At 43.1% G+C, this 19,309-nt stretch overlaps 1 protein-coding gene across 1 annotated transcript in view; it reads right to left on the bottom strand.

The window, feature by feature from the left end:
- Positions 1 to 1,943: 1,943 nt before the first annotated feature.
- The window catches only part of LOC143277520 (neural cell adhesion molecule 2-like), a 29,573-nt gene continuing 12,207 nt past the window's right edge, over positions 1,944 to 19,309 (bottom strand). Inside the window, exons 3-15 of the mRNA XM_076582387.1 lie at positions 18,618 to 18,926; positions 17,143 to 17,276; positions 16,408 to 16,546; positions 15,420 to 15,758; positions 14,610 to 14,695; positions 13,200 to 13,443; positions 10,989 to 11,176; positions 9,457 to 9,592; positions 7,426 to 7,545; positions 5,236 to 5,266; positions 3,797 to 3,921; positions 3,195 to 3,262; positions 1,944 to 2,287 (exon numbers count right to left, since the gene is read on the bottom strand). Of these exons, the coding sequence (XP_076438502.1) occupies positions 1,964 to 2,287; positions 3,195 to 3,262; positions 3,797 to 3,921; positions 5,236 to 5,266; positions 7,426 to 7,545; positions 9,457 to 9,592; positions 10,989 to 11,176; positions 13,200 to 13,443; positions 14,610 to 14,695; positions 15,420 to 15,758; positions 16,408 to 16,546; positions 17,143 to 17,276; positions 18,618 to 18,926 (2,243 nt within the window). The 3' untranslated portion in view covers positions 1,944 to 1,963. The remainder of the gene's footprint in view (positions 2,288 to 3,194; positions 3,263 to 3,796; positions 3,922 to 5,235; positions 5,267 to 7,425; positions 7,546 to 9,456; positions 9,593 to 10,988; positions 11,177 to 13,199; positions 13,444 to 14,609; positions 14,696 to 15,419; positions 15,759 to 16,407; positions 16,547 to 17,142; positions 17,277 to 18,617; positions 18,927 to 19,309) is intronic.

The raw sequence follows: 19,309 nt of genomic DNA, 5'->3' as shown, positions 1-19,309 counted from the left end.
TTGGGAACCGACAACACACAGGGGAATTTGGGAACTATCTTCTCTCACAGAAACACTACGATTTGGGGAACCATTAACGAAACAGACTATTCCATCACTGTGTCAATCAGAAGCTGGATAATCTGAGAGCCAACAACACACATGGGAATTTAGGGAATTTCATCACATCACACCAGGGAATTTGGGGACCGGAAAACTAACATCATGCAGGGGCGCTGGGTACTAACTTCACACAGCAGGATTTCATAACATCACACTCTGGAATTTGGGAACTGACTGATATCAACCATGGGGAATTTGGGAACTAACGTCCGACTCCACCAAGCCCATCACAAACGTCTGCAAAAGACCCTGGGGCCTGCACAGAGTACCCCAAAACAAGTCTGCTTTAAGGTTTGTTCGTTCCACTAACTACTGCACCGTCACCCCGTGTTCCAACCCACCAGTGTTTTCCATTAAAGAAATCGTCACTGGTGAAATTTTCCAGTACTATCGTCATTAATGTTTCAATGGAAAGAGCTCAGGAACACAGTCACTGGCATCAAGATCACGCCACTTCACACACAGAATCCTCAGGGATCCTGACAACACATATACATAGGCACATTGTAGTTTGCACAGGACAGGAATGTCAGACTCCTGCCGGAGTCTGCACTAGTTGGGTCACGGTTAAGTATGTATAATTAAATATACATTTCTGATGCGTTGAACATGGAAAGGACGCAATGCATGTCTACCCACAGGATGCTCTAGTCATTTAAAAAATACACACACACACACACACACAAAATGAGTGAAAATCCCGTACAGGAGTCTCAGTCTGAAGCAAGGATCGTCTGCTACAAAGAAGAGTTCTTTCCCTTCATAACTTCTTGGACCAGAAGCTGAAACGATTACAGCTAGAAGTTAGGCTCACTTTCGTAATGCAGTTGTAGCAGTGCTGGTTTGATGAGAATGTGCTGCATTAGAGTGACCCTCTGAAGGTAGAGAGTCAATGGACCTCCACAGAGTTTGATTAATTCGTTAATTAATAAGCGCCCAAGTGCACTCCCTGCTTCCCAATACACTGTGGGACAACAACTGAAAAGTTTTTCGTTTCTGTTCCAACTTGGCCTTTTCCTTTAAAAAAAATAAATTAATTTTTTTTTTAAAGTACAAAACACACACACACACACACACACACACACACAACAGCACAAGAAAAGATGTGGCAGAATCTCTTCTTCAGTCTGGATATTCAACACGTATAGAAAGGTCCAGCCTTGAAGACAGAATAATCACTCCTGTATTCCGTTCATCACTTAAAGCTTCTTGTCAGGCACAGAAGACAGCGTCATTTTCTTCTTTTTTTTTTACCTTTTTTTTTTCCCTACACCTTTTTCTCAGGAAGCACAACAGCACTTTTACACACAAAACCAGTCATATCAGGTGTGGCTGTGTATGGGGGAGTCGGAATAAGCGGCAAGGGAGGAATGCCACGGAAACAGTGCAGATGATGGAGCAGCAAACAAAAAAAAGAACAAAAAAAAACACCACCAATAACAACAACAACAAAAATCTGGAAACAGAAGGAAGGAATACAAGAAAGGAATACAACACAAAAAAGAACATGTTCACCAATCCACCCTAAAAAAAAAATAATAAAATAACTAACAAAAAAAACAACAACTAAGGACAGAAAATAATAACCATCAAAAGATCAAAACTCTCGCACAGGGTGGAACGCAACAAACAAAAAGAAGAAAGAAAAAGAAAAATTCTGCTGTGACCATTCCTAAAGCTCTGTCCTGTCCCCTTGTTTCCACGCAAACCATCGGCCAATCAGATCGGTTCCTCTCTTTCTGGCAAGCGGTGGCCTCCCTTCCACCATCACTGCCCCCTAACACATCCTGCACCCCCAACTTCCCACCCACCCACCCACCACCACCTCCTGGCCCTTTTGTGAACTGGACGACGGAGGTCATCACTTTTGGGGCTGTGGTTCCTCCACTGTGGACTCCACGTTGTCAGTGTTTGGTGGTGATGACGCGGTGGGAGGAACCTGGTCTGCTGGTGATGACGCGGTGGGAGGAACCTGGTCTGCTGGTGATGACGCAGCAGGAGGAACCTGGTCTGCTGGTGATGACGCAGCGGGTGGAACCTGGTCTGTTGGTGATGGTGGGGGTGTTGGAGCCTGGACCGTCAAGTCAACGTTCTGGTAATTCACTGCGTCTTTTCTCACGGGCTTTGGCGCCGAGTCCTTGGGCTTTGCTAGGTCAAGGTCAGCATAGATGAGGCCATCTTGATTCTGTGTAGCATGAAAAAACAAACAAAAAAACAACATGAAATGCTATTACTGAGAGAGAGAGAGAATGAGAGAGGAAGAGAGAACAAAAAAGGATTGTACTCAAGACACATACACACACATGCACACAGACACAAATGCATAAACGCACACACATACATACAGCAACCCACTAACCACACAAACCTACACATCCAACTCACTGCACATACTCCCCACACATTCACACACCACACAACACCACACCACACCCAACATATTTCAAATGTACGCATACCACATACAACCACAACACCATACAAAAAAACACCACACCACACTACACACAACCCTTCACATCCCACACTATACACACAACCCACATATGCACACATTAAACTACACCACACCCAACCCTACACATCTCACAGTATGTCAAACCCACCACACAATATTACACTACACCACACCACACCCAACGTACACATCCCACAGTACGCCACACCCACCACACAATATTACACTACACCACACCACACCCAACCTACACATCCCACACTAAACACACATCTCATATTAACAGTACACACTACATCACACCAGACTGTACACATCCCACACTACCCACACACACCCCACACATCCATACAACACACCACACCCAACCCATTTCAAATGCACGCACATACACCCTAACATACATCCTGCACAACACACACACCCCATACACTTACAAAAAAAAGTTCAATGTGCACACGGTACGCCCACACATACAACCACCAAAAACACAACACCACACCACACCCAATCCTACAAGCCTCACACTACACACACACATCCCACACTAATGCACATTGCACACCACACACACACACACACACAACACACACGTACCCATCACATTTAAAACACACGCACAGAAGAGCCTCACCCTAGGTCTCTCATCAGAACTGAGTTCCGAAGATGTCTGAGAAGTTATCAGTGGCTCTGTACTTGTGTCTGATGACAAAATGAACCAATACATCTTTATTCATCAAATTAGACATTTATAACGTATCCACAGCCTCGTCAATCATACCACACAATCTCTCATTCCGCAGTTGAGTCCAGCGTGCACAACGCAGGACAAAGGCTGGACTAAATTCCAGCAGACAGAATTCATTCAACCTTTTTCTTTTTGCAATAAATATGACTGGAACAGCATGCGTGTATGTCATACGCATTTCTATTTTTTTATCATTTAAAAAAAGGTGGAGAGGGATTTTTGTTTGTTTGTTTTTAATAACATTTGATTTTCCATTTCAAAGCGGTTTTCCGCGACTCTGCAAAATTAAAAACCATGTTGTGGGGGGGGGGGGGAGGGGAGCTTGAAGTTATTGTTTGTGTATGTGTGTGCCTGCCTTCCTTTGCTTTCATGGAAATACAACAGTGCGAAAAGGGGGAAGAAACAAAAGTAAAGAACAAAATAAAACACCCCCCTCAACCTCCTAATGCCCCCCACCCCGCAAGCCCCCCACCAAACCCCACAAGTACCTCTGTCAGCAGAGCCATGCACAGTGTTTGTGTTCCACGACCGTTCCTCTGGTTTCGGGTCCTCCTCCACCTCTATGCGGCAGGCAGTGGCGGTGCTCTTGTCACCGTTGCTCAGCATGGGCTCCCTGTGATGACAAAGGAGGGATAATGATTATACCAGTATCACCAGTGTGAACTGGCTTGTTTTCATTATTTTGTTCAATGTTATAGTCCCTGAGTTTTGTTTATGTGAAACGCTTTTTTGTTGAGTGTGTACACTGGTTTATAATCATGATTTCATTCTTTATCATAGCCAGTGAGTCTTGTTGATGCAAAGCGCTTTCTTTTCTGTCTCTTTTTCTTTCTTTTTTTACGATATTTGTATTCAATTATTACAATGTATTAAGAGCATTTAACAAAAAAAACAACAGATAACAATCTCAATAGTATGAAAAAAATTTTTTTTGATTAATGATTAAAATTAAAAATAGAAACTTAGTATAGCAGACAGTTTCAGTTTCAGTTTCAGTTTCAGTAGTTAAGGAGGCGCCACTGCGTTCGGACAAGACAGCACTGTGGCGTTATAAACTAGTCTGAGCATGTAATAGATGTAGAAATACATATTTTGTGGAAAATATCAACTTTGATCATGTCACAGATGTATTTTATCATTATCATTGTTATCATTACATGAACTGTGAAGAAATATGAGCTCTATTTGAGAAAAAAAAAAGCACTGAATAAGCATTGATTATTCTTCTTATTATTATCATTACCACCGTTATATCAGTGGCACCACTTTAAACACATTAATGCTTGTGTCCATACATACAGAAATATTTGTTTGCCCTACCATCTCTCTCTCTTTCTGTCTCTGCATGAGATCAGCACTATAGATTTTTTATTGTTATTATTGTTGTTGTTGTTGTTATAATTATTTAATCATTATTGTTGTTCTTGCTTTTTATTCATTCAGTTTCTATTTCAATAACATTTTTCAAAAATACTGTTATTATTACTATAAATTTTAAATATTGTCAGTATCAACATCATCATTATTATCATACACAACCAGCATACAAACTGAATATAAACACACAACATATTCACATGAAATATGTATCTAAAAACACAGACACACATAATTACTACATATTCACAAGAAACACACTTACAAAAACACATACACATATACTAAACATTCACATGAAATATGTATCTGGTAACACACACACACACACACATACACACACACACACACACACACACACACACACACACACACACACACACACACGCACGCACACACACACACACATGAACACACTATGTTCAGAAGAAATACACAACTGAAAAATCTACACACACACACCAACATGTGCAGACATCATGACCACAAGAAATACACAGCTAAAAACAAAACTGACACCTGCCCACCCATACTCAAAAGAAACACATACCTGGAAATGTCCTCTTTACTTTCCTGTTTCCCTGAACACACATGACAAAGGATAGATTTAAAACACCAATAAAGAAATGTATCTTGACAAAAAAGGTAATACAACACAATGCAACACAATACAACGTGTAAACCTTTCCCTGAAACATAATAATACCAACAGCTATGTAAGAGAAATACACTGTGACAAAAAAATTATACAGCACAATGCAATACAGTGCAATACAATGCAATACAATCTCTCTCTCTCTGTCTCCTCTCACTAAACCTGAATGATTATGCAACGTATGTAAGAATGTTACTCTTGTTTATCATTACGTGAAAATTGAGTACATATGTGCTTATTTGCATGTGTGTATGCATGTTTTTTGGTGTTTTCTTCTTCTTTTTTTTGTGTGTTTTTTGTTTGTTTGTTTGTGTTGAGGGGACAGGGATATAATTTCTTGTGTATGCTTATTGCTTGTAATGAACAGTTTTCAAGTTATGACTGTTCTCTTCTTTTTTTTTTTCTTTTTTTTTTTTTTTTTTTTTAATGAAGGAAGGATGAAAAAGAAAAGCTAAGCTTACTCTTTGACCCTCAGAAAAGATCATTCAACTTTTTTTTTCTACTGACAATGCAATAGAATACAATAGAATACAATACAATACAATACAAAAAAACACCACACAAAAAAACAAAACCATGCATTAACAAGCTGTGATTTACTCTTTTCTTCAGGTCACAGTCAGCTGCTCAGTTTGCTGTTGTTTGTGGACAGAAAGGGTACAGGTCCCATGTTCTTTCACAGCCACTGGGGCAGTTAATCGATAATATCCACCATGTCTGGGGCTTGGCATTGGAAGGAAGGGACCCATCCTCTCCTCCCACCATTTTTCTACTTTCTCTGACCAAGTCAGGTACTCTGCCTGAAACCTTCATCACTGGTGAACACTGTCTGAAGTTCCAACACCCAGCCATGGTGCCCCCATCTAGTTTGTGGATACCTGGAGTGAGTGAGTGAGTGAGTGAGTGAGTGAGTGAGTGCGTGCGTGCGTGCGTGCATGCGTGCGTGTGTGTGTGTGTGTGTGTGTGTGTGTGTGTGTGTGAGTGTCTGTGTGTGTGTGTGTGTGTGAGTGTTTGTGTGTGTGTCTATGTCTGTGTGTCTGTGTCTGTGTGTCTGTGTGTGTGTCTATGTCTGTGTGTCTGTGTCTGTGTGTGTGTGTGTGTGTTTTGTGTGTGTGTGTGTGTGTGTTTTGTGTGTCTGTGTCTGTGTCTGTGTGTCTGTGTCTGTATGTGTGTGTGTTGTGTGTGTCTATGTCTGTGTGTCTGTGTCTCTGTGTGTGTGTGTGTGTTTTGTGTGTGTGTGTGTGTGTGTGTTTTGTGTGTCTGTGTCTGTGTGTCTGTGTCTGTATGTGTGTGTGTTGTGTGTGTGTGTGTGTTTTGTGTGTCTGTGTCTGTGTGTGTGTGTGTGTTTGTGCCCCAGAATTTGGGACATTTTGTTTTCTGCATTTCATGATGAACAATGATGATGGGGATGATAACAATCCTGATGTGGGGGTCCATTTCGGTTCGACACTACTTGACAATGCAGTACTCTCATGATACATCAACCAGGCTAAGAGATACTGACACCTGCAGTGGTGGTCAGGGAATTTGATCAACACTCAAAAAAACGGCATCTGTGAAATGAACGACCTTCGACTGTGTGGTCCGAGCCTTCCCATTTGAACCCATAGCTCATTCAGCTCTGGGTAGCAGCCAGCAGCGGGCTGAAAAAAACTCTCCTCTAATGGAGCTTGAACCGGAGTCTTTCCAGTCGTCACTCCATGTTGCCAACCACTTCAACATGGCGGTTGGTGTTTTTTGGTTTTGTTTTGTTTTCATTTTGTTTGTGTCTGTAGCAGTCCCATCACCTGCAGACCCTCACAGACAATCTACTGGCAGATAAGCGTCTTCACCGTTCTGCCACCTTCAGCCGTATGGGTGGCGCTGTAGTGTAGCGACGCGCTCTCCCTGGGGAGAGCAGCCCGAATTTCACACAGAGAAATCTGTTGTGATAAAAAGAAATACAAATACAAAATACAGCCTTCCAAACAGAGTGAAGAATTTACTGATATCAGTGAGAAACTCTCACCCAAACAATTCTGTTCATCGTCATGTAAGAAAAACAAAAGGAGATGGAGAGAAGGGAGAGATAGGGAGAATGCTCACTCCGTCTTGGTCTGATGATGAAGAAGAAGACTAGGACGAGAATGATGATGACCAATATGATGATGACTGCCACCACACCACCAGCAATGGCCCCTCCGTCAGTGCTGGCGGCTGCAGTTGCTGGTTTCACACACACACACACACACACACACACACACATTCCAACATGTTTTTAATCACAGGAATCATTACTGGTAACCATCAAAATATATCCAGAGGAGCAAAGAAAATCTATGTCGCAAACAATAACACACACACAAATATTTCAACTTTTTTTTTTTTTTAATCACAAGAAACATTACTGATGACCATCAAAATATATCTTGTGGAGCTGAGACCACCCATGCTTGTGAATGTCAGGCATCGGCAGCAAAGACAATAGACACACAAACATTCACACACACAAACATTCACACACACACACACACACACACACACACGCACACACACACACAGAAACAAAGCAACAACCACATGCATACAAAGAAACACCTTCCTCCCAACACCTCCTTACACAAACCCACTCACATACACCCATACACACAGTCAGCACAAAGACACACATGCACAAACACACAACAACAGGAAAACACACTCTCATCCAGCCAACAGACTATTCATATCATAAGGCACACCACCTGCATGTTTTCAAAATCTGGTTTTAAAAATATGTAAGGCGCAGCACGTTATAAAGAACATGAAACAAAAGAAAGAAAGATGAACATTTAACCCTCAAAGTGCTGGATATAATAAAACATACATACACAAATCATGCTTAAAACAAAGGGATAGTTTGCCTCCGCTACCTGTGCTCTGATTTGGGGCATTTGTATGCTTATCAGTAAGAATAAATAGGTAAACCTATACATTTTTGGAAAGTAGAGTGAATGAAGAATCAGATAAAAGTAAGAAAAAGGCTGTACCTTGTATGTAGTTAGAGATATTCCACAGGATATAATCAACAAATTTTGCACACTTGTTTTCCTAAAACGTCAACCACAATGTTTATAGGTATTTTCACATCTTTTACAGAGTCAAAATCTCAAAATTGGCATTAAACTGTACAAAAAATGTTCTGGCTGCAGAACCATGATATGAATATAAATGAAAGAATGAAATTATAAGCATTGTAGTATTTGTTTGAGACACGCCCACCAACGCCACGCACGCGAACATCTACAATACTTTATGCAATCACAGGCAAAAACAGAAATAAATGTTTTCTTTTAGCTCATGTTGCTTTCAAAAGCAGCAAGAATGCTTTAAATCAAAATAATTTCCAGTTTTCTAGCTTGATTTGGTCAAGAAATCACAACAGATCCATGCCTAACCCACTTTACCACCCCTCCCACCCCCATCACCCACCCCCCAGTTTTTGTAGCTGGAGACACAAAACTGAATGAACAACAAGCAAGCCAGCATGCCCAAGTGTCAAAATAACAAAGCGGTTTTCACCAGAATCCCTGTCAGCAAACGAATCATCACTGGTGACAAGGTCACTCATTTCCTGAGCTTTGTCAACTTCAGTGTCACTCGTTGTTTACAAAAATACGAAGATCTGGACTTGTAAACTCAGTCAAAGTTTGTGCAAACACATGCAGGGAGGCAGTAACACCAGAACTAGGCAGTTTTACGAAGACTGAAGGCTGCCGAGTATAGCCGTATGTAAACAGAGCCACGATCATGGCCCATCGCACTTCACAGGGTAAGCCACGATCGTGGCTCATCACGCTCTCCGGGTTAAACAATCAAAACAAACTTCATTCCTGGAGACGAGATCATGAGAGATCAGACTGACATCATCCATGACAAGGCTGTCGGTATGCACATAAACTTGACAAACATTCATGTTCACACGACATTGTCATCTGCTGAAAATCCCCCCAAAATCAGATTTTTCAGGTACCCACCCACCACCACCACCACCACACACACACACACCCTCCAACAACCCCTCCCCACCAACCACCACACACACACATCCTCAAACACCCCCCCACCCACAGAGAGACAACAGCAGAGAGTAGTTACCCATGGTGGTGAGGTGGAGGAGGGCGGAGGAAGAGTTGCCGTACTGGTTGTGAGCGATGACACGCAGTACATAGGCGTGTCCTGGCCGCAGGCCATCCACCACTGCCTCCTGCACGCTCTCCTCTTCTGTCTCCTCCTGGATAAAAACAAACCAAAAAAAAAAAAACAATACAACACACACACATAAACAAACCACAATGCCTCCTACCCACTCTCGTCCTCTCTGTCCTGGATAGAAAAAAAAATGATACACAGACACACTCGCAGACACACACACACACACACACAAACAATAAGCCTCCTCCTGCCCTATTTCGTCCTCTCTGTCCTGGATAGAAAACAAAACAAACACACACACACACACACACACACACACACACACTCTCTCTCCTCCTCCTCCTCCTGCTCCTCCTCCCTCTCCTCCTGGATAAAAAAAAACAACACAAAACACACACACACACACACTAAACCATACACACTACCTTCTGCACACTCTCATCCTCTCTGTGCTGGGTAACACACACACACACACTAAACCACCTCCACCTCCTACATACTCTCTGTCCTCCTGGGAAAATACTGTATTGTATTTTGTACTGTATTGTATTGTACCGTATTGTATTTTGCATTTTGTATCAAAACAGTTTTCTCTGCGTAATATTTGGGCTGCTCTCCTTGGGGAGAACTCATCACTTAAGTGCAGAGCTACCCATATACTTTTTTTTTTTCTCCTTTTCTGCCTGCAACCAGTGCAAGTGTATTTCTTGTCCTTTCAAAGCGGATTTTTCTATAGAATTTTGCCAGTAACAACCATTTTGTTGCCATGGGATCATTTACATGCGCTAATTGCATACTGCATACAGAACCTTAATTTATCATGTCATCTGAATGATGCATCACACAACAGAGCCAACAAATGAACCACACTAATGATAGGGAGCATAGGCCAAATAATTCAAATCAAACCATGTTGCTCAGGCTATATCACAGCCAACTGACTGCACTTAGCAGATGTTAAAGAACCCACAGCAACAAAAGGGTTGTCCCTGGCAAAAATCTGTTTTAAAAATCTACTCCAATAATAAAAAAAAAATGAACTTGCAGACAGAAAAAAATATATGTATGGGTGGCCACGCACTGTAACACAATATAATACAATACTTTACAATAAAATACAATATCATACAGTTCCTTCCTCTCAAAGCAAACACCACCAACACCACATACCCTCTGATACACACACACACACACACACACACACACACACACACACACACACACACACACCCTGACCTATCCATTCCTTTTCACATTTCTCAACCACCTTTCCCAATACACACACACACATACATGCACAGAAAGGTACAGTGGCACACATGCAAACACCCTCACCAATCCCTCCCTTTTTACCTTTCTCAACACACACACACATGCACGTGTGCACATGCCCGTACATGCACACACACACACACACACACACACACACTCAAACGTCTTCCCTGCCCCCATCCCCCACCCCTCAAAACACACACCTCCAGTCTTGACACCTCCAGTTGCGAAGCCACAGTCACCCATGCTCTGTCTTCTGACTGCTCAGCATCCCGGTACTGCACCAGGAATTTCTGAGGCTTGCCGCCATGGAAACCAGGGAGCCAGTGCAGACGTACCCAGGTGTCCTCTGTCCACACAGCAGTCAGGTTCCTGGGGGTCTTGGGGACACCTGATTTTTGACAAATACAAACACATGTAAGCATGCGAACATGCACACATCCACACACACATGTACGTGCCCACACACAACACACACACACACACACACACACACACACTCAAACACACATGCACATGTTGGTTTTTTCACCCTATGTCCCGAGCAAAACCATGAGTGGGAGCAACAATTTTTTACAAGACACATACTGAAACATTGTGGCCAGGCCCCAGAGGCCGCTTTACCAAAATCCAGTGTCTTAATACCAATACTAAGGGAAGTGTTGGCCTAGTGTTAACGCGTCCGCCTAGGAAACGAGAATCTGAGCGCACTGGTTCAAATCCCACAGTCGCCAGTATCATCTCTACCTCCACTAGCCCTTAAGTGGTGGTCTGGACACTTGTCATTCGGATGAGACTAAAAAACAGAAGTCCCATGCGCGTCATGCTCTTAGCCTACATAGAAGAAACCACAGCAAGAAAAGGACTGTCCCAAACTAAATTCTGTAGCAAAATCCACTTCGATAAGAAAGCAAATATAATTGCAGGCAGAAAAAAACAACAGAAAATGGGTGGGGAAGGCAGCCCAAATTTCACACAGAGAAATCTGCTGTGACAAAAGAGTAACACAATATCATACAATACATTACAATAAAGGGAGAAACAGTAAACTGCCAAAATATCCATTCAAAAATAGAACAGAACAGAGTAGAATATGTCTTTGTTATCAAGTGTATCGGGGTCACAAGGAATACTGGGGGCAAGGGGGTGGGGAGGCAGTGCATCAAAGGTACAGACGTGAATCAGAAATCAAAAACAAACACAAATACTGTGGGGTTTTTATTAAACACATATGCACACTCACTCACACACATGCCCCCAACCCACCCTGTCCCAACACACATACACACACTGTGTAATACGGAAATGATGCCAGCTATGCAGTACACTCCCAAGTCTGCTGTAACCTACGCACTACACTCTGACATCATGGTGGTGAACTGTCATGGATGTATGTGCATTGTCAAATCACTTATTTTCTTCTCCTTTTTTTTTTTTTTTTTTTTTGTTGTTGTTGTTGTTGTTGGTCATACGTGGGCAGCAACTCTTTCATTCACTCCAATGTATAAGTGGGTTTTTACAGGTATGACCGTTTTTATCCCACCATGTAGGCAACCAGACACCATTTTCGTGGATGTGTATGCTGGGTATGTTCTTGTTTCCATAACCCACCAAAACCTGACATGGATTACAGGATCTTTAATGTGCGTTTTTGATCTTTTGCAGGCACATACACACTAGCAGGTATGCGCCTGTGAGACCAGAAAAAAATCTCCAACCTTTACCAACCAGGTGCACCAAAACTGGGGATCGAACCAGGTAGCTCTGGTGTGAATCCAGAGCTCTAACCGTTCGGCCACCGCACCCGTCATGCGCATGATTATATTGATTCAGTATCAGTATCCAGAAGGTGTCAGAGCATGCGGACAGATCAACAGTGAATACAAATATCTGATGAAAAGAAAAAAAAAGGAGCAAGTATGCCTGACCTTCGCACAACCCAACATGCTGATCAGGCCTTGAGAGCCCATTCTAGGTTTGTGTTAAACATGGACATAAAAATGAAACAAAATAATGAGGCAAAATACACAAATAAGTAAAGACACTGAAATATAGCAATCGGAATGAGAATTATGATAGCACTGTGAGCAGAGCCTGAATGATTCATGCATAAGAAAAAATCATTAAAAAAACCAAAAAAACGGGGTGGGGAGAAGCAGACACCCGACCAATGCACAAACCTGAGGTGCTGTTCAGAGCCTGTATTTGTGTGCGTGTGCATGCGTGTATCAGTGCATGTGTGCATGAGTGTGTGTGCATGCATGTGCTCATGTGTGCATGCGCGTGCATGAGCGCAAAGACATGTACATGTGGCGAGTAACATAAATATATTACGCACACACGCGCACACACACGCACGCACGCACGCATGCATGCACACGCGCACGCACACACACAACAGGTGCCTCACTCACCTTTCTCCCTCAACATGAAGGCCAGCGTCCTGGTTCCCTCTGAGTTCTCAATCTCCAGGTAGAAGGTGTGATCGAAGTAGGTGCGGGTGGGTTTGTTCAGGCGCAGCTCAAAGTTGGTCAGGTAGGGCTGCGAGGACGTCACTGAGGAGCTCAGAATCCAGGTGTCTCTCACCTCCAGGCGCCGCAGCCCTTGTTCATCCTCCGACACGATGTACTCAATGTCTGGCTGCGGGTAGCCTTCCACCTGTGGGCAAGGAGCAAGAGATGTGTGTGTGTGTGTGTGTGTGTGTCTGTGTGTGTGTGTGTGTGTGTTTATGTGTTGGGGCTCGTTGTGCTTTCGATATGTAGTGCTGGGCCTGTGTACATTTGCTTGTGCTTTCATATCTGTGAGACTGCATATTTGTTGCTTATCCATTGTGCACATCTGCGTGTGTGTGTGTGTCTGTGTGTCTGTGTGTGTGTGTGTTTATGTGTTGGGGCTCGATGTGCTTTCGATATGTAGTGCTGGGCCTGTGTACATTTGTTTGTGCTTTCATATCTGTGAGACTGCATATTTGTTGCTTATCCGTTGTGCACATCTGCGTGTGTGTGTGTGTGTGTCTGTGTGTGTGTGTGTGTGTGTGTGTGTTTAAGTGTCGGGGCTCGTGTGCTTTTGATATGTAGTGCTGGGCCTGTGTACATACCAGCATCGTCATCACCCCCATCATTATTCAAAATCATTGAAATATAGATAACTAAACTAAGCGCTTCGAGTTTGGTCTCTGACCGAAGATAGGCTTACAATTATATAAGTATCAATAAGAAGAAGAAGAAGAAGATCAGAGGGGAGAGAATGAGCTTTGACACAGGGCACTGAGGAGTGGAGAGGGTGGGATGAAGGTGGGGGCAACAGGATGAGGCAGACAGGCACAAAAGGACGAAAAACACCGGCTGCTGAGGCGAAGTGGCTAGTATCGCGAACTGACGACTGGGAGGATTCAGGTTTGAGCCCATTCAGAGGTGGGTTATTTTTTTTTACCTGTGGCCAACTTCTGCCCAGAGCTGAGTGTGCTATGGGCTCAAATGGGAAGACTAGGACTGCACAGTCAAGGGTCATCCTCTTTATGGACACAGTCTTTGGAAGTGTTGCTCAGATTTCTTGACCAACACTGCAGGTGTCCACATCTCTCAGCCTGGTTGATGCCGAGATATGGTATGAGAGCACAGACCTGTTAAGTAGTCCCAAAGCTAAATGGACCTCCCCCCACCCCCCACACCACCCGCCCATAGCAGCATTGTCATCACCCCCATCATCATTCAAAATCATGGGAATATAGAAAACTAAAATCTGTGGCACAGAATATAAAAATAAATGCATTTCTAAAAATTACACACGAAAAAAGGAAACAAAAAGTAATGCAAAAGAATTACTTGGAAGCGGATGACCACGCTCTGGCTGGCAGGAAGCAGGTACACTTCCTTCAGTCGGTCCTCTCCGTACGTGTTCCGCGGCATGCCTGGGCAGACAGTGCAGGGTGGGTTCTTGGGGTGTTCCGTTTGTTGGGTTAGTCTGTACTCTCTTCTCTCACTCATGTGTGCATGTGTGTGTGTGTGTGTGTGTGTGTGTGTGTGTGTGTATGTGTGCGCATACATGCACTCTCATGTGCATGCATCTTTGTGCATGCAGAAACGTACGCATAGACAAATGCACACAGACATATATTCGTATATACTTATATATATATATATATGTTTCTTACACAATCATTTTGCAGGTCTACTTATTCTACAGGGACACGCACAAAGAAACACACACACGCACACACACACACACACACACACACACACACACACACAAATGTCAGACAATTCTCACAAGCACCCATACAAACACAAACTATAAACATGCACACAAACACCAACAAATGCACTAATAAACCCACACACCATGCAAACACACACACACACACACACACACACACACACACACACCATACACACCCCATGCACATAAACACCTTCCACCCCTACCCCACACCCCTGTCTCACTCCTATGACAAACACATACACCCTCCACCACCACCCCCCAACCGCCACCCCACCCCCAACCAACCCCCCTGCCACAATCATCAACCAGCAACCCCTACCCCTCAACCAACCAAACAACCCCTCCCCAACCCCCCATGCCCCCACCCCCAACCAAACCCCCAGGTTCCCCCCAGCCACCACCCCCTGACTCACAGACAACGTGCAGGTCCACCTGTCCCCCACCGCCCGACCCCAACTGGTTCCTGCCCGCGCACTGGTACACGCCCGTGTCCGAGCACGTGACACTGCCCAGCTGGTATGTCGAGGTGTACAGCGACCGCTGGAGCCCCTTGGTCGTCACCTGGGGGCGCTGGTCCTGGAGGTCGTCCTCCAGGAGAACAAGGTCGTCGTCCCTGTCCGCGCGGAACCACTGCACCACGGGGGCGGGGCTGCTGTCAAACTGGCAGGTCAGCGTGACCTGGGTGTCTTCTTTCAGGTTGGCCTTCTTGCCGCCCTGCCCGTTGGTGGTCAGCTGCTGGAGGTTGGGCGTGTCTGGAGGTGGGACAGGGGTAGACGTGTGCATGAGTTAAAAAGTTAAAGGTCCAGGGGCAGATGTGTGCATGCGTTAAAAGGTTGAAGGTCTCACCCCCTAGCACCCCCCTTTTTTTTCTGTTAATGTCACACACACTTATCATCTGCATGCATTAGCACACACACACATACTGCGCAAGTACATGCATATGTGCATGAGCATGTACACACTCATGCACACATACGCATATACACAAATTCACACACACATACTCCAACTCACATACAAACACACACACAGACACACACTAAACACTTTCTTTCTCACACCCACACATACACACACAGAGAATGACACACACATAGGCACTGTCACACACACATACACACACTGACACACACACACACACACACTCTCTCAGACAACACACACACTCACCACACACACACACAAACACACATACATAAACACACTCATGCTAACATACAAACACACAAAATACACTCACACACACACGCACTCACACAAACACACAACAGAACCCAACACTCTCCCACCTTTTAAATGATAACATCTGAATGTGAAAATCATTACTTTAGCAAAATGTCTACAATCACCAGTGTTTGTGATGGGACATTACAAAAAATTCCTCCTCCTCCATACACTTACAGTGCACGACCAGATGGAATTTCAGGGAGGCAGATCCATGGACGTTTTCAGCCTTGCAATGGAAATCCCCAGCCATGTCCCTCTGGACAAAAGTCAGACTCAGAAGTCCATCCACACTGTCCATCCTGTACCAGTGACCCTGTAAAAGAAATGAATAGATAAATAAATCTTTACAATAATCCCAAACAAAGTCTGGGGCAAAGAAGACAACTCCTCTGCACTCTTTCTCAAGAAAAAGTTGGAAAAAATAAATTTTTCAGGACTTTTCTGATTTTTTTTTTCTTTCAAGGAAAACTCAAACCATTAGTTACATCTGTGCAAATAAAATGTTTCCAACATGATATACATACAACATTTACCTACACAGTATACATACATATACCTTCATGGCATACATACAACATTTACCTTCATGGCATCAGTTACATACATGGCAAACATACGTTTACACACATGACATACACACAACATTTACCTACATGGTATACATACAACGTTGACCAACACGGCATTCATATAAACCTACATGTGTCCATATGTATACAATGTTTACTTCGGATCAGGGAAAGTCAAAATGATGGAAGGAGAAAATTGGCGCGCACCTTCTCACACTGAGCCCTAGACACACGCGGCAACGAATTTACTGCCCCTGCGGCTGTAAAAGACTGTGGGACTTTTAACATTGTTGATGTTTTCTTTTCTTTTAACTGCTACTGCTGCAGCCACGACTTTCACCTGTATCTGCAGTTTTTCCCAGGTGACGTTGCATTTGGGATTACAAGTGGCGCTACACTGCTGCTCGACTGATCCCCCTTGATTGACCTCTGCCCCTTGGCGCTCCATTGTCAAGTCAGATTCCTTGGGTCCATCTGTAACAGGATCAGTGCATGGGGTCTGTCATTTATAACTATTATTGTGTAAACAAAGTGAGTCTATGTTTTAACCCGGTGTTCGGTTGTCTGTGTGTGTGTGTGTGTGTGTGTGTCTGTGTGTCTGTGTGTCCGTGGTAAACTTTAACATTGACATTTTCTCTGCAAATACTTTGTCAGTTGACACCAAATTAGGCATAAAAATAGGAAAAATTCAGTTCTTTCCAGTCATCTTGTTTAAAACAATATTGCACCTCTGGGATGGGCACACAAAAATAAAAAAGAAGCCTAATTATATGCAAACTGCATTTACTGTTATATTTATATTTTTTGTATTCTCTAAACTTGGCACTTTGACCTCTTATTCTGACACAACAACAAGAGCAGTCATTATTATCATTTTTTGTTCAAACAGGAACTTCTTTTGCTAAGCATGGAATTTTTATTTATTTTGCAAACGTTTTTGGTGCGGGTAGTAAACAAGGGAAATTACTCTGTAATTAATGCTAGGGGACTTAATTCATCACAAGTGATTCTTGAAGGCCTTGCCTCTCTCGTTTTTGATTAAAACTATATAACCTCTCTTCCTGATAAACTTTCAGGAGAAAGGTGGCAGAGTGGTTAAGATGCTTATCAGCCAACACAGTGTCCGTCAGGGTCTGGGTTTGAATCCCCGTCTCACCCTTTCTCCCAAGTTTGGAAAATCAAACTGAGCGTCTGATTCAGATGAGATGATAAACCCGAGGTCCCATGTGCAGCATGCACTCATCATCATTATCATAATTTGTTTTCATTACATCCTTATCATTCACAGAAGAAACTCATCTGAAACAGAATAACACAAAAATTGGAAAGGGAAGAATTCATTTTCATACCATCATTATCATTCCCACCAAAAGTAATTTCAAAAATTGATAAAAAATAAAATAAAATACAGTAGTGAAAAAAAAAATGAAAAGAAAAAAACAATTATCAATCCTTGCAGCAGAAGTCACATCTTTTTTTTTCTTTTTTCTTTTTTTCGTGGGATGATATGAATAAAACTGAATAAAATAATATTAAAAAAAGAAAAAGAAGAAATTTGTTCTTGCTATACCATTATGAGTCCTTTGCAGCAACTTAAGCCACATAAAAAATAAATAAATAAACAAATAAAACAATATAAAAAAATAAAAGAAAGACAACCCCTTCACCCACCCACCCCCCACTCCCACCCTCTCGTCCAAATGGGCACCAGGACATAGGGGCGCTGATGTCCAAACACATGAATAAAAAATGAACAGTTTTTTTGTTTGTTTGTTTTTTAAATGAAGTAAAGAAAGACAACTCCCCCTCACTCACATTCAGGCACCAGGTCGTAGGGGTCGCTGGTGTCTGACCACACCTCCAGGCCGTCCGACGCCCGGCATGAGTACTGAAGGTGAAGGTCACCACGCTGCACCGAGTGCACCGTCAGCACCGCCCCCTGCACCGACTCCTTCTCCTGGGCCCCAGAGGAGAGAAGCCCGCCGGCCGAATCCAGCCACTGCACCTGCAGGGGCTGCCCGTGATCGGATGGGAGGCTGGTGGAGGTGGCCGAGCATTCCAAAACCAGGTCCTCACCTTCCACCGGCGGGCTGCTGGCCACCACCTCTACATCCTTTGGTTTGCCTGCGTTCAAAAGCAGAGCAGGGACGTGATGAAATGATAATGATAATGAAGATAATAATCATAATAATAATCAGAATGATAATAATGATAATGATAATAACAATCATAATAATCACAATGATACTGATAAATAGTTGCTTATGGTGCAAACTCTGATAACAATAATAACAATAACCATAACAATCATAATAATATAAACATGTAGTGCTTATAGTATGGTGCAAACTCTGATAGCAATTACAAACATAATCATAAAAATCACAATAATATTGTTATATAGTGCTTATATGATGCAAACTACCCATATAGAGGGCTCTAATTGCATCAGTCACATGAAACAATTTATATACCACAGTGCATGAAGACATTCAACCCCCTTGCTC

The sequence above is a fragment of the Babylonia areolata genome, chromosome 34 (assembly GCF_041734735.1).
Source record: "Babylonia areolata isolate BAREFJ2019XMU chromosome 34, ASM4173473v1, whole genome shotgun sequence".
NCBI classification, from domain to species: domain Eukaryota; kingdom Metazoa; phylum Mollusca; class Gastropoda; order Neogastropoda; family Buccinidae; genus Babylonia; species Babylonia areolata.
This window is presented reverse-complemented; position numbering and strand designations above follow the sequence as displayed.